The sequence below is a fragment of the Schistocerca cancellata genome, chromosome 3, assembly GCF_023864275.1.
Source record: "Schistocerca cancellata isolate TAMUIC-IGC-003103 chromosome 3, iqSchCanc2.1, whole genome shotgun sequence".
NCBI classification, from domain to species: domain Eukaryota; kingdom Metazoa; phylum Arthropoda; class Insecta; order Orthoptera; family Acrididae; genus Schistocerca; species Schistocerca cancellata.
The window spans coordinates 892,933,051-892,946,176 of NC_064628.1; the positions used below are offsets into that span (position 1 = coordinate 892,933,051).

General features: G+C 43.5%; 1 protein-coding gene across 2 annotated transcripts in view; it reads left to right on the plus strand.

Annotated features, from left to right (window-relative positions):
* The window catches only part of LOC126177149 (UDP-glucosyltransferase 2-like), an 84,056-nt gene that overhangs the window by 36,301 nt on the left and 34,629 nt on the right, over positions 1-13,126 (plus strand). For both annotated transcript variants that reach the window (XM_049924426.1, XM_049924425.1), the window contains exon 2: positions 5,099-5,285. In XM_049924426.1, coding sequence (XP_049780383.1) covers positions 5,109-5,285 — 177 coding nt within the window. In that variant the 5' untranslated portion in view covers positions 5,099-5,108. The remainder of the gene's footprint in view (positions 1-5,098; positions 5,286-13,126) is intronic.

The window sequence follows — 13,126 nt, forward strand, 5'->3', positions numbered from 1 at the left end:
TGTAAATAGTTAACAAAATCAAGTGACATTGTGTAATCGTAATCATTCTAGTACTGTGATCCACATAATACGTACTGTAACGTTCGTTTCAGTCACGTATATCCTTCTTCAAGCTGCGCTTTTGAAAAACAATGTTTCATTTCTGCAAAAATCGTAGGAAATTCAGTCCCCTGTGTCAAGTACTGGAGGTGACATTTCTTACACAAGAGCAGGGAAGGCTATTCAGTCGCATTAAATATCGAAGTCAGCACAGAGGCGTTGCGTTCAATTTGTGAGACAGCACTCCATGGTGAGCTGGACCTAGCCCCGACTGGGCCAGTGGCACACTCAGAATTTCCGTACCTGACTTCAACGAGTAGAATCGACTCGTGTGTGCAGATATTATTAGAACACACGACACATCGATAAGCAAAATTTATGTCCTTATCTTTACTTGTCTTACGCTAGAGATAGCGCCAAATCATTGACCTTCAGAACGAATCCACTGAGTAAAGAATGTCTACACTTAAAGGAAAGGAAGAAATAGGATGGTAATATACTGACGGACCAATGTACATATAAAATATTACACAACTGTATGAATGAAGAGTCGAACAAAACAAATGTAAGATTATCAACATCTCTTTAAATATAAGTTAAAATCCAACAAAGACTACGGGGTTCGTCACCTTCTGGAACGGATTCTCTTTTAATGATAGAGTAAAGAAAGAGGTCAATGGGGTATCGACAGAAGCCCGAATTACTGGAATATCACATAAATATGTCTCAGTTACAAAGTTATCCGAGAACGATATCCATCCATACAAACAGTCTACAATTTTGATGTTGATGACACATTCTTCATAACAGTTACGGGCATTTAGGGTGATGTCCAACTTATGTTTCCCACTGTCAGCCAAAAGAATATAAGCATCCACTTCTGATTATGAAGCAGGTAATAGAGTTGATTTTCTTAATTTGGCTCCAGATTACATGACAAACCTGCCCTCAAACAGTTGAGAAGCTACTTGTTACGGGTAGAGGTATCGCTTATGGTAACTCAAATTACGTGCATCAGCTTTTTAGTCATACAAAATGCAAACTAGATCTTGTAGAATGGTGGAAATCGGTACGCAGAAATAGAGTTCATCAGCGGGGTAGCTACTGCTAATGGATCTCGGTCAACACGTGAGGGCAACTTACCTAAAGAAATTAAAATGGTAAAAAACAAGGGAAATAATATTACACGCACTGAGGTGCTCAGTGTACTCCAGAAACAAAATTTTATCTGTTTTGTGTTCACTTTCTAGTTGGAGCCGTTCATTTCAGACGCGTTCCTGTCGTCAATACGTTATCCCATAAGGGAGTGGGTACTCTGGGATGTCAGTGTGAGAATCTCAGATTACTGAATAGTAATGTGTGTGCAGTTTCTGAATTAGGGCCATATATGATCTGGAAATATTTTTAATGTGAGACAATTGCAGGATATTCAAGGTTATGTGGACAGACAGAGTAGAAAATGGAAGAAGTCTACGGAACTGTATTACCAGAAGACGATACAGGTTGTTGGGACATTTGCGCCGGTCCAAACTGCAGTGCAAAGGAAAAACTGCAGTGGTAGATAAAAATCGGACTTGCTCCAAAATATTACTCGAACGGCATCGAGCAACAGACGTACGCAAATTATCCTGCTTATGTGTAGCATATAAGGTGATGGTGGACAATACAGAGGGGTCCAAAAAAATGTATCCACTGTTTAAAAGTCCATAAGTTGCAAACTAACTGACGGAGTTGTCTCATTTTTGGTGAAAGTGTAGCTTAAATTCCAACTTAAAGATATCACTGTAGGTGTTCGAAATGGTCACCATTAACATCCACACACAAACGATGCCGCCGAACTGCAGCACGAACTACTGACTGCAACGTGTTCAGTTGGATATTTGCACATGAATGTACGATGGATTCTTGAATTTCATCCAATGTGCGTGGCTTTTGTCGAAAAACGACGTCCTTTAGTGTTCTCCATAGGTAAAAATTCAAATGAGTTAGGTCTGGGGAACGTGGTGGATACTCCACAGCACCTCTACGGCCTATCCATTTTCCTGGCAAATTTTCGTCGAGATACGCCATAACACGATTTTGGTAGTGGGCTATGGCACCATCTTGTTGAAAGTAAACTCTTCCGTCTCCAAACAAGTCTCGGATGGCAGGTAAAACGGATGTCTGAAGCTTCTGATGGTACACCTCACCGATAACTGTGCCGTCAAAGAAGAATCGCCCAATCAATCCCAGGTAAGACAACCCACACCACACATTTACTCCTGACAAATTCACGGCTTTGCCTACATGGACGTTCGGATTTCCGGCGACCAAGTAGATGCAATTGTGGCGATTTACTGTACCACTGAGTTTGAACTGTGCCTCATCATCTCTGCGAACTCTTCATCGTTGCGCACCATGTTAGAAAACCACTCGCAGTACTCCATTCTACGATCCGGGTCGTCCTCGTTCATTGCATGTAGCAATCGTGGGACGTACCACTTCCACTTTGCTGTCTTCAAAATTCGCCGAACACTTGAGCGACTCACTCCTGTGTTACGGGCACATTGTCTCACAGACTTCAATTGTTGTAACACACGACGGGAGTTAGCTGGACTTGTTACTGTTACAGGTCGTCCAGATTGTAGTTTGTCTACATCTTTAACACAGCCTTCGGCTTCAAATTTGTCTCGAATGCGACGAATCGTTAAACGTGTCGGTGGCTCTGTTTGATAATCATTTCGCCATTGCCGTTAAACCTCATTAATGTTTTCGTACTTAAAATACCACTTCAAAACTGACTTCCTTTCATCGAGTGTAAGCCTTGCGCCAGCCATCTTTACTCGAGTAACTAGGTGCAACTCAGAACAAAACACTGAATATCTGGCAATGTCATCTCACAAAACAAAACAACGCAATACAACGCTTGTGTGGCGATTGCCGGAACTACAAACTATTACACTACCAAAGACAACTCCGTCAATTATTTTGGCAGTTATGATCTTTTAAAAAGTGGATACATTTTTTTGGACCCCTCTGTATACACCGGTGTGCAAAACTTATGGACAAATACAGCTCTGCCAAGTAACATACTTCAGTGAAACTAGGATCATTCGTGGAAAGAACACTATAGCAAAGAAGGCAGCTGAAAGAAATACGCTATTTATGTTAGTATCATTGCGTATTTCTCTCAACTGCCTTCTTTTCTACGCTGTAGCAGTTTATCGAGATATATTGCTCGGCGGTTACACACCATGCGGAAGTTTCTTTCGTCCTTCAGTTTTGCACAGCACCACTCTATACCCATGTGTACCTATGTTCAAATTTTGCAGGATGCCATAAATTCTACTAAGCCTTCCAGTCGGCTGAGACTCACTGAAAAATAGCATCCACCACTATCTATTGCATCACTGTGAGTGAATATAATGTTTTCCTGACGAAATTATCTGTGCAACACAAATTATACCGAGGGCCTTTAAAAAAGAAAAAAAGGTGCCCCGTTGCAGTTGTAAAGCAACGAAGGCTCCTTTAGTACATTACTGGCCATTAAAATTGCTACACCAAGAAGAGATGCACATGATAAACGGGTATTCATTGGACACATATATTATACTAGAACAAATATATTATAATGAACTACATTTTCACGCAATTTGGGTGCATAGATCCTGAGAAATCGGTACCCAGAACGACCACCTCTGGCCGTAATAACTGCCTGGAGAATGTGCTGGCCAGGGCAGCAGTCGAACTTTTTCTGTATGCATAAAGGCCCGTACAGGACCTGGAACATGCAGTCGTGCATTATCCGGCTGAAATGTAGGGGTTCGCAGGGATCGAATGAAGGGTAGAGCCACGGGTCGTAGCACATCTGAAATGTAACGTCCACTGTTCAAAGTGCCGTCAATGTGAACAACAGGTGACCGAAATGTGTAACCAATGGCACCCCATACCATCACGCCGGGTGACACGCCAGTATGGCGATGACGAACACATGCTTCCAACGTGCATTCACCGCTATGTCGCCAAACACGGATGTGACCATCATGATGCTGTAAACACAACCTGGATTCATCCGAAAAAATGACGTTTTTCCATTCGTGCACCCAGGTTCGTCGTCGAGTACACCATCGCAGGCGCTCCTGTCTGTGATGCAGCGTCAAGGGTAATCGCAGCCATGGTCTCCGAGCTGATAGTCCATGCAGCTGAAAACGTCGTCGAACTATTCGTGCAGATGGTTGTTGTCTTGCATCAGTTGACTCAGGGACCGAGACGTGGCTGCACGATCCGTTACAGCCACGCGGATAAGATGCCTGTCATCTCAACTGCTAGTGATACGAGGCCGTTGGTTCCAGCACGACGTTTCGTATTACCCTCCTGAACCCACCGATTCCATATTCTGCTAACAGTCGTTGGATCTCGACCAACGCGAGCAGCAATGTCGCGATACGATAAACCGCAATCGCGGTAGGCTACAATCCGACCTTTACTACAGTCAGAAACGTGATGGTACCCATTTCTCCTCCTTACACGAGGCATCGCAACAGCGTTTCACCAAGCAATGCCGGTCAACTGCTGTTTGTGTATGAGAAATCGGTTGGAAACTTTCCTCATGTCAGCACGTTGTAGGTGTCGCCACCGACGCCAACCTTTTGTGAATGCTCTGAAAAGCTAATCATTTGCATATCACAGCATCTTCTTCCTGTCGGTTAAATTTCGCGTCTGTAGCACGTCATCTTCGTGGTGTAGCAATTTTAATGACCAGTATTTGATGTATTGCTTGGTACATAGTCCCTGACCTAAACCTATCACAATATGCCACCGTCAATATTATCCGGTCAGCTCAGTCGTGAGGCATTAGTGTGCACGACACATGAAACAATGAGGAAGTGTTCCATTTAAAAAGCTTAGTGAGACGTATTTTCATTTCTTTCTGTATGTAAGAATGTGAAACAACTTTCTGTTACTTACTACACGTATAAAGCGGATATAAATGTGTGAGGGAGGAAAGTAGCTTTACGAAAGTATTTTCGGCCTGAAACGCTGGAGAATGTCAAACGTATGTCTTATTTTCTCTTCGCAGGCATTCCACAATGAATGGCGCCGTGTTGGTGATCTTACTGCTGGCGGTGGGAGGTTCGGAGAGTGCCAAGATCCTGGCCGCGTCGCCGTTCCCCGCCATCAGTCACGTGTTGCCCCTGAGAGTCATCGTGCTTGAACTCGCTAAGAGGGGCCACGAAGTGACGTACATCACAACAGACCCGATCAGGGTACGTACTCTCATTCTGCCTTCTGTATCATCAATAGAAAATAAGACCGTCTGCCTTTCTTACTAAGCGCTTTTCGGAATATTTGTCTTGAATCCATTTGCTCTATTGTTAAAGTGACTGAACAGTGATGGTGCGATCCGGGAGCCTGCCAGGGTGGCCGAGCGGTTCTAGGCGCTACAATTTGGAACCGCGCGACCGCAACGCTCGCAGGTTCCAATCCTGCCTCGGACATGGATGTGTGTGATGTCCTTACTTAGTTAGGTTTAAGTGGTTCTACGTTCTAGGGGACTGATGACCTCAGAAGTTAAGTCCTGTGGTGTGCGTACTGTAAGACCTTCGGTACACACACCATCAGATTATTTGACTTATCGCTCTAACGAAGTAGGCGAGTGTCAGCAATATGTCTCGTGGTCTTATCGTGGCGTGTTTATCTTCTGCCGTTAGGGCAGACGATAGAAATGCCACTTGCTCGCTTACAGTAGCAGATCGACGGAGACCAACTTTAAACAGAACTTGATTATTAAAATAATAAAAAGCATAGAAATTACTTAACTTGATTCTAGATGCTATTTACAATTGACAATCTGAAGTTCCTTTGGTCTTGGTACGTTAATCTTATTCTCACGTATCTCTGATACTTGACAAAGTGTCTATACATTTCTCTTCATGGCTATGTACAGGAATATGATAATCTTATTAGGCGCAGACTGAAACCTGACTATAGACTGGTACAGACTAATGCAGACTGAGTGTGATCCGCGAGGAGAAAAGATTCTACGTTAGCAGCAATCTCATTGGCTGCGTTACATATTAATACGCGGATCGGCGGAAGCAGAATTTGGTCCGTCTCTAAGACAGCTCCATCTCTGAGACGGACGACCGCTGCCCCTGCGCTGTTGTGCTTAGCGGGGCGCGCTCTATTGGGAAAGTTGTGTACGCGCTGACTACGCGGAACTATGTACACAACAAGTCCCATAGTGCTCAGAGACATTTTTTTGCGATACGGGACGGTGCGATCGATCACGGAATTCGTTGATCTTGTGCTCAACATAACTTGTTCAATACCGGCCAATTAATTTTACGTTTTTATTTTAGTTATGTTTATACGACCGAAACTGGCTCCTTCTCTCAAAAAACATGAGTCGTCTGCAGATTCTATCTACGTATGGATACGCAGAAAACTGTAAATACGGGCTTACGAGATAAAATACCCAGGTGTACTGGTACGAAATGAGCGTTAACATACAAATGTGTCGATAGGGAACATTTGTTGTGAACGAGCCTTAATTTTTTTTGTTTGGTTGGCATGACATCTGTCAAAAATATATAGTATACATCAAGTCATGGAACAAACAACATCATAGGTTTTCATCGAGTTAACAATGTCGAATTTTGTACCAGAATGTGATGATTTGCGGAAAGCATTAATTTTTTGTTTTCATTTAAAAAAAAAGGTGCCGCAGAGTCACATCGAATGCTTGTCGGGGCATATGGTGATCATGCTTTATCAAAAGCAACATGCAAAAGATGGTTTCAACGGTTCAGAAATAATGATTTTGATGTAAGAAATGAAGAACGTGGAAGAGCACCAAAAGTTCGAAGACGCCGAATTGCAAGCAATATTGGATGAAGATGATACTTTGAGTCAGAAGCAAATGGCAGCAATGCTAAATGTGGCACAACAAACAATTTCTGACAGTTTGAAAGCTATGGGAAAGATCCAAAAAGTGTGGAAAATGGGTATGATATGAATTGAATGAAAGACAGATGGAAAACCGAGAAACCATTTGTCAAATTTTGCCTCAAAGACATGAAAGAAAATCAATTTTGCATCGGATTGTTACTGGCGATGAAAAATTGATTTATTTTAAGAATCCTAAACGGCAAAAATCATGGGTTAATACGGGACAACCATCAACATCGACTGCAAAACCAGATCGATTCGGCAAGAAGAAAATTCTCTGTGTTTGGTGGGATCAGAAAGGTGTCGTGTATCATGAGCTTCTAAAACCCGGTTGAAACTGTGAATACTAATAGCTACAGACAACAAATGCTCAATTTGAACTATACATTGATCGAAAGAAGACCAGAATGGGCCAGAAGATACGGCAAAGTAATTTTTTTACACGACAATGCACCTGCACACAAAGAAAAACTGGTTCACGATACAATCAAAACACTTGGCTGGGAGCTGCTACCCCATCCGCCGTATTCACCAGACGTGGCCCCTTCCGACTACCATTTGTTTTCATCAATGGGACACGCATTGGCTGAGGACCACTTCGATTCCTACGAAGAAGTCGAAAATTGGGTGTCTGGTTTGCTTCAAAAGACGAACATTTCTATTCGCGTGGTGACCACAAATTGCCAGAAAGATGGTCAAAATGTAGAGAAAGCAGTGGTCAGTACTTTGAATAAAATGTTTTTACTTTTCAATTCAAAATTAGTGTTTCATTTTCCCAAAAAATCGCTCATTTCATACCGGTACTTGGTATTAACTACGCGGAGAAGCACATGGTAGAAATAATGAGTCCTGATGAATTATTACGTGGTGGTGAGTTTTACCACGTTCTGTCACGGTACACACCAGTTCGTCTGGATATTAGTTTCGTGTTTAATGTTCACAGATTCAGTGGGGCTAACAACCCCCTATTTCCACTGGAAACGACAAAACTGTTGCGGAACTTAACGCAGAATCTGAAGCACTAACAACGCATCAAAAGAACGAACTCATTTGCGTATCTTTCTGTTTCTGATAGTACCTGGATCCAAAACACAGTAACGTTTTAAAAACCACATTGAATGTAACAACTGCTGGCAACTTTCGCACGTCGTAGCCAATAAACCACTGCAATAGAGTATTTACAATGTTGCCTAGCTATGAATACTCGTTTCGCCATCAAATGTCTCTCTAAGACACCATTTGTTAGCAAATACGTATGTTGCGTCCAACTGATCAGCCTGTCGTGGAAATAGTAGTTCATATTTTCTTCTTACAGAATTCAGATTAAAAACCACGTGACATGATTTTCGCACTAAAATGCTGCACCAGCTAATTAGAGAATATGTGGACTTCAAACAATAAAACACTGCTGAACATTTTACATGACTCGAATGAGACACAGCTAACGTAGTCCACTGTAAAATATCGATGACATGGATAAAATTGGAAATTTGTGGTAAGGTCTTATGGGAGCAAGCTGCTGATCTCATCGGTCCCTAAGCTTACCCACTACTTAATCTAACTTAAGGGGGGGGGGGGGGGGTAGGACGTCAAAAGGGCCGACTTGGAGCAGGAGAGGCATCACAGGACATTTTAATTTCCAGTCTCTATACTTTCACAAATAAATTCATCAAACTTTGTCAGCATCACCAGGAAGGATTCAGGATTCACACCCATTGCAGTGGAAGTTCGAAAACATAACAAAATAAATTTTTTTACGTGCGAAATTTCATCATTGCCGGTGTGGCCGTGCGGTTCTAGGCGCTTCAGTCTGGAACCGCGTGACCGCTACGGTCGCAGGTTCGAATCCTGCCTCGGGCATGGATGTGTGTGATGTCGTTAGGTTAGTTAGGTTTAATTAGTTCTAAGTTCTAGGTGACTAATGACCTCAGAAGTTAAGTCGCATAGTGCTCCGAGCCGTTTGAACCATTTTTTGAACCATTTCATCATTTTTTCACTTACTAATGGCTGCATTTGTTGCTATAGGTACACTTTTATTCGTAAGTTAGAGAGATGCTTCGATGAATTTTGCACAGCATACATACCATACTCACAGGTGTATGAAACGCTAGAATTTATTTAATTTATGAAAAAAACGAATGAACTGTTATATTTTAAACTTCATGTTTAGAAAAAAACACAAATTTTATAGTTAATTACCTCAAGTCTTACCACCGTTTTTAATAGATTTGGAAAATTCTAGAGTTTCATACACATTTAAGTATGCTTTGTATGCTCTGCATAATTCATCGAAGAATCTCTCTTACTTATGAAGAAAAGTGTACCTACAGCAACAAATGCTGCCATTAGCAAGTGAAAAAAATGAAGAAATTTCACATGAAAAAAAATTATTTCTTATGTTTTCGAACTTCCACTCGTAAGAGTGTGAATTCTGGGTCCTTCCTGGTCATGCTGACAAAGTTTTATGAATTTATTTGTAAAAGTACAGACAATGGAAATTAAAATGTTCAGTGGTGCGTCTCCTGCTCCAAGTCGGCCCGTTTGACGTCCTACCCCCCTTAAATTAACGTACGCCATGGACAACACACACACACACACACGCATGCACGAGCGAAGACTCGAACCTCGGACCGGGGCAGCCACGCGGACCGTGATAAGGCGCCTGAGACCTCGCGGCTACCTCACGCGGCACGTGGATAAAACTCTGGACATTAAAGTTATCTAATAATTTGAAGTGTGGAAGCTATCCATGGTCAATACAACTGCTTGTTTTATTGCTTTGAAAAACTTACACAACTTCAAAACCATAAGACATCATATAGAACTAATAATCGTACCTAACGCAGTAACTGAAATTCTAATATCTGGGCACTGTTCTTGCAATTTCTATACTAGAATCTTATGTCATTAAATGAACTAGTGTAGCGGAAGGTTGTTAAGATTATCTCTAGAGTCACTTTTTTCTTGAACAAAAAGATTTTACAATAGGTTATCTGTTCTACAGATAACACGCAGATACCATTTGATCCGGCAGTTACGAGTATTAGGGCACCTCAGCAAAATGTTATATCAGTTAGATAAAACGTTCTGAGTTAACTTACCACAATAAATTCAGATAAAATTCCAAGCTTTCGATAGCTGCCTCCGTCATCGTCGTCATGGGCTATGTCTGATTGTAATGAAACTTTCCTTTCTTTGTATTTTTAGTTTGGCGTCAAGCCGCACCGCTGTGTGTCTTGCGGGACTAACGTTTTGATGTTTTATTGATGGGTCACTGTCATTATTTATTACCTTAAAGGGTTTTCTACGGATCATCTAAGGGCCGGCCGCGGTGGCCGAGCAGTTCTAGGCGCTTCAGTCCGGAACCGCGCGACTGCTATAGTCGCAGGTTCGAATCGTGCCTCGGGCATGGATGTGTGTGATGTCCTTAGGTTAGTTAGATTTAAGTAGTTCTAAGTTCTAAGGGATTGATGGCCTCAGATGTTAAGTCCCATAATGCTCAGAGCCATTTGAACCAACCATCTAAGGTCCTCTCACCTATTTCAGTGGTGTAATTATTTAGAGGAGATAAATGTTTGGCATTTAATCAAAAGTTAGCATTAATAATATTCATTCGATGAGAAATCTTGATAGCTTAATGCTTTGGGGGAATGTTGTGCCTACATCCCTGACCTTTCACGTGGTTTGTCGTATGTTGTCTCTTTTGTCGTGTAACTGTCTCAAAATTTCTGTAGTAGGGTCATGTAAGATGTCAGTGTTTAGTTATCGATGAACGTTGACATTTGTTGCAAACCTGCGTGCGTTGACAATCCACAGGAGATCGTTATTTTGGACGGCTTGTATCTGCCGCAGTTCGTAGTCGTGACACCCAAAGAGGATGCGAGAACCCCTCACTTGTACCAAACCTCCAGAAATGTCGCACTTTAGCCGGTCGGCCCGTAGAAGATGGTATAAGTGGCGTACAGTATAGTTCGCTGTGCTTTTCCATCCGAGTTTTGAGGAGATTAAGGCAATCCGTCCTTGAAATGTGTCAGTGAGTATTCTTTCTACCTGTTTTGCCTAGAAACCCTCAAAGATTATGTCTTTCGCAGAAGAAGTATCAGTGCCGTCGGGGTCTCCGTAAATTACTGTTCTGCTTCCTGTGGTTCTAAGTGATGAAGCGGCAACTTATATTATTCAGAATATCGGTCAAAAGGGAGACCATTATGTATTTTTGTACTGAACACCGTAAATTGATAATGTCCAATTAGTAATGATTTAACTGAAAACTAACTACACTCCTGGAAATTGAAATAAGAACACCAATAAGGACATGGTAAAAACTAAATATGTAGCAAGAAAGAAAAAAGGGGAATTTTGTTTTTTGTACTTGACAAGCTATGAAAAGTAGACTTCAAATGGCAAAACCAGTACAAAATAACTGTTAGCATTATGTAAGGTAAATATAATAATGTAATTATCTCATTTTCCAAAATAGTATTGTAGGTGCTGTACTGGTATACGGCATGACTTTATATACACTCCTGGAAATTGAAATAAGAACACCGTGAATTCATTGTCCCAGGAAGGGGAAACTTTATTGACACATCCCTGGGGTCAGATACATCACATGATCACACTGACAGAACCACAGGCACATAGACACAGGCAACAGAGCATGCACAATGTCGGCACTAGTACAGTGTATATCCACCTTTCGCAGCAATGCAGGCTGCTATTCTCCCATGGAGACGATCGTAGAGATGCTGGATGTAGTCCTGTGGAACGGCTTGCCATGCCATTTCCACCTGGCGCCTCAGTTGGACCAGCGTTCGTGCTGGACGTGCAGACCGCGTGAGACGACGCTTCATCCAGTCCCAAACATGCTCAATGGGGGACAGATCCGGAGATCTTGCTGGCCAGGGTAGTTGACTTACACTTTCTAGAGCCCGTTGGGTGGCACGGGATACATGCGGACGTGCATTGTCCTGTTGGAACAGCAAGTTCCCTTGCCGGTCTAGGAATGGTAGAACGATGGGTTCGATGACGGTTTGGATGTACCGTGCACTATTCAGTGTCCCCTCGACGATCGCCAATGGTGTACGGCCAGTGTAGGAGATCGCTCCCCACACCATGATGCCAGGTGTTGGCCCTGTGTGCCTCGGTCGTATGCAGTCCTGATTGTGGCGCTCACCTGCACGGCGCCAAACACGCATACGGCCATCATTGGCACCAAGGCAGAAGCGACTCTCATCGCTGAAGACGACACGTCTCCATTCGTCCCTCCATTCACGCCTGTCGCGACACCACTGGAGGCGGGCTGCACGATGTTGGGGCGTGAGCAGAAGACGGCCTAACGGTGTGCGGGACCGTAGCCCAGCTTCATGGAGACCGTTGCGAATGGTCCTCGCCGATACCCCAGGAGCAACAGTGTCCCTAATTTGCTGGGAAGTGGCGGTGCGGTCCCCTACGGCACTGCGTAGGATCCTACGGTCTTGGCGTGCATCCGTGCGTCGCTGCGGTCCGGTCCCAGGTCGACGGGCACGTGCACCTTCCGCCGACCACTGGCGACAACATCGATGTACTGTGGAGACCTCACGCCCCACGTGTTGAGCAATTCGGCGGTACGTCCACCCGGCCTCCCGCATGCCCACTATACGCCCTCGCTCAAAGTCCGTCAACTGCACATACGGTTCACGTCCACGCTGTCGCGGCATGCTACCAGTGTTAAAGACTGCGATGGAGCTCCGTATGCCACGGCAAACTGGCTGACACTGACGGCGGCGGTGCACAAATGCTGCGCAGCTAGCGCCATTCGACGGCCAACACCGCGGTTCCTGGTGTGTCCGCTGTGCCGTGCGTGTGATCATTGCTTGTACAGCCCTCTCGCAGTGTCCGGAGCAAGTATGGTGGGTCTGACACACCGGTGTCAATGTGTTCTTTTTTCCATTTCCAGGAGTGTATTTCCTGAAAGCGTGGTCTTATAACGGAACTACACTGAAGCGCCAAAGAAACTGGTACAGGCATGCATATTCAAACACAGAGATATGTAAACAGGAAGAAACGGCGCTGCGATCGGGAATGCCTACATATGACAACAGATGTTTGGAGCAGTTGTTAGATCGGTTACTGCTGCTACAATGGCAGGTTATCAAGATTTAAGTGAGTCTGAACGTGC